The 1,701-nt window shown below is 40.5% G+C and overlaps 1 protein-coding gene across 1 annotated transcript; it reads left to right on the top strand.

Moving 5' to 3' along the window:
* The first annotated feature begins 824 nt into the window (after positions 1–824).
* Positions 825–1,493, top strand: LOC147901588 (uncharacterized). The gene is made up of 3 exons (XM_087375177.1): positions 825–842; positions 963–1,059; positions 1,423–1,493. The coding sequence occupies exons 1-3, from the start codon at positions 825–827 to the stop codon at positions 1,491–1,493; spliced, it is 186 nt and encodes a 61-aa protein (XP_087231303.1).
* The last annotated feature ends 208 nt before the right edge of the window (positions 1,494–1,701 follow it).

Here is a 1,701-nt window from a genome sequence, read left to right as displayed (position 1 = left end):
ACAAGAAGGGGAGTTTGAAAAGAGAAGGAAAAGAGAGGGGAAAAGAGAGGGAGGAAGACAAGAGAGGCAAAAGAGATGGGAAAAGAGAAGGGATGAAGGGGAAAGAGATAAAAAAGAGGGGATGAGGGGAAAAGAGAGACAAAGAGAGAAACAAAGAGAAACAAAGAGGGAAAAGATGCGGGAAAGAGAGGAAAAGATGCATAAAGAGAGGGAAAAAGTGAGGGGATGAAAGAAAAAAAGAGAAAAAGAGAGGAGAAAGATGAACATAAGAGAAGAAAGATGAAACAGAGAGGTTCATCACTTTTAAAGCAATTTTCGGCACCATTGTGTATGGGAAATATGATTCCTAGTGATGACGCCAACCACACTGAGCACTTATTAGCACTTTTTTGGCACTTATTAGTAGTTTTTCACTCTTTTTAAGCATTTATTAGCAACTTTTTGTTAGCACCATACGGTGGGGGAATAGGTTTCTTAGTGGATCACACCAAGCACCAAGCACTTTTTTAGCACTTTTGGTACTTTTAAACTTCCTTTTAGCACTTTTTAAGCTCTTAGCCAAGCAATGTGGTCCAAGATTCGCATGTATGTGGCAGAAAGGGAAGCAAGCTTGTGGCCATCCACATCAATAGCTACCATGAAAAGAAAGCACGCCAAAAACGTATCACTAAGAGGTAGAAGAGCAGAGGAGGGAAGGAAAAACATGGGATTGGATTCACAAGATATGTTTGGATATATTGGAAAGGCTAAAACCAAAGCCTTTAGGACCTGTAGACATCCCTTTGATGGATCACCCATAGCTTCTGTCCCTGCCTCCACCTCTAATGAGGCCACCGATAGTGGTACCAGTGCCTCTCCATCAAGAAAGAAGCTGTAATCTTAGATTTGAATGGCCTACTAGTGAAGGTCGTTGAGTCGTATCATGGAGATGCACCCCCATCCTATGCACACTTGATGGAAAGCCATGGTGGGCGCATGGGACGGGGACCGTGTTTATTCATAAAGATGCTGCTGTCTTCTTGGAATTTTGTTTGTCATGGTTCGACGTTTTTATTTGGAGCACAACTAGAAGAAAAAAAGGGACCAACATCCTAAGCACATGATTTGCCAAACTATTTTGAAAGATAACAGTCCTGGTGTAGGAAGACTATCACAATGCTGGATTCTGAAGGAAAATTATTGAGTTCGAAGCCCATTCTATTCAAGGACTTGCCGACCATTTGAAACAACTTCACTCACTTGTCGGTAGCCAATACTATTATTTTGGATGACTCCTTGTACAAGATTTGTAGAAAACCTAGCTAGAATAACTTCACTCACTTGTCAACAATAATACTATTATTTTGGATGACTCCTTGTACAAGATTTGCTAAAAACCTAGCTGGAGAGTGCTTCCAAAGTTTGAGATGCAAAGTGATGAAGAAACGTACTCCTATTTGATGGACGATGCCACACCATGGTTGTTTGTGTGGCTGCAAATGGAGGATTGCTAGTCCTACATGATAGCACGACCTCTTCCATGATGAGGAGTCCATTGACATTATGGAGTATATGATAAGACACAACTGCTAGAAAGAGTATTGAAGATGGAAGCAGATGCATGTAGTGGGATACCAACCTTTTTTGTACATCATTGATAACTTTTATAAAAATCATTCATTTTTGCTTGTACATTGCCTTTTTTGAGATGGAAGACTAATG

This window comes from Dipteris shenzhenensis, chromosome 5 (genome assembly GCF_047967505.1).
Source record: "Dipteris shenzhenensis isolate YYH24624 ecotype China chromosome 5, Dip_SZ_1.0, whole genome shotgun sequence".
Lineage (NCBI taxonomy): Eukaryota > Viridiplantae > Streptophyta > Polypodiopsida > Gleicheniales > Dipteridaceae > Dipteris > Dipteris shenzhenensis.
The sequence above is the reverse complement of the archived record's forward strand: the minus strand, read 5'-3'. Positions and strand labels throughout refer to the sequence as shown.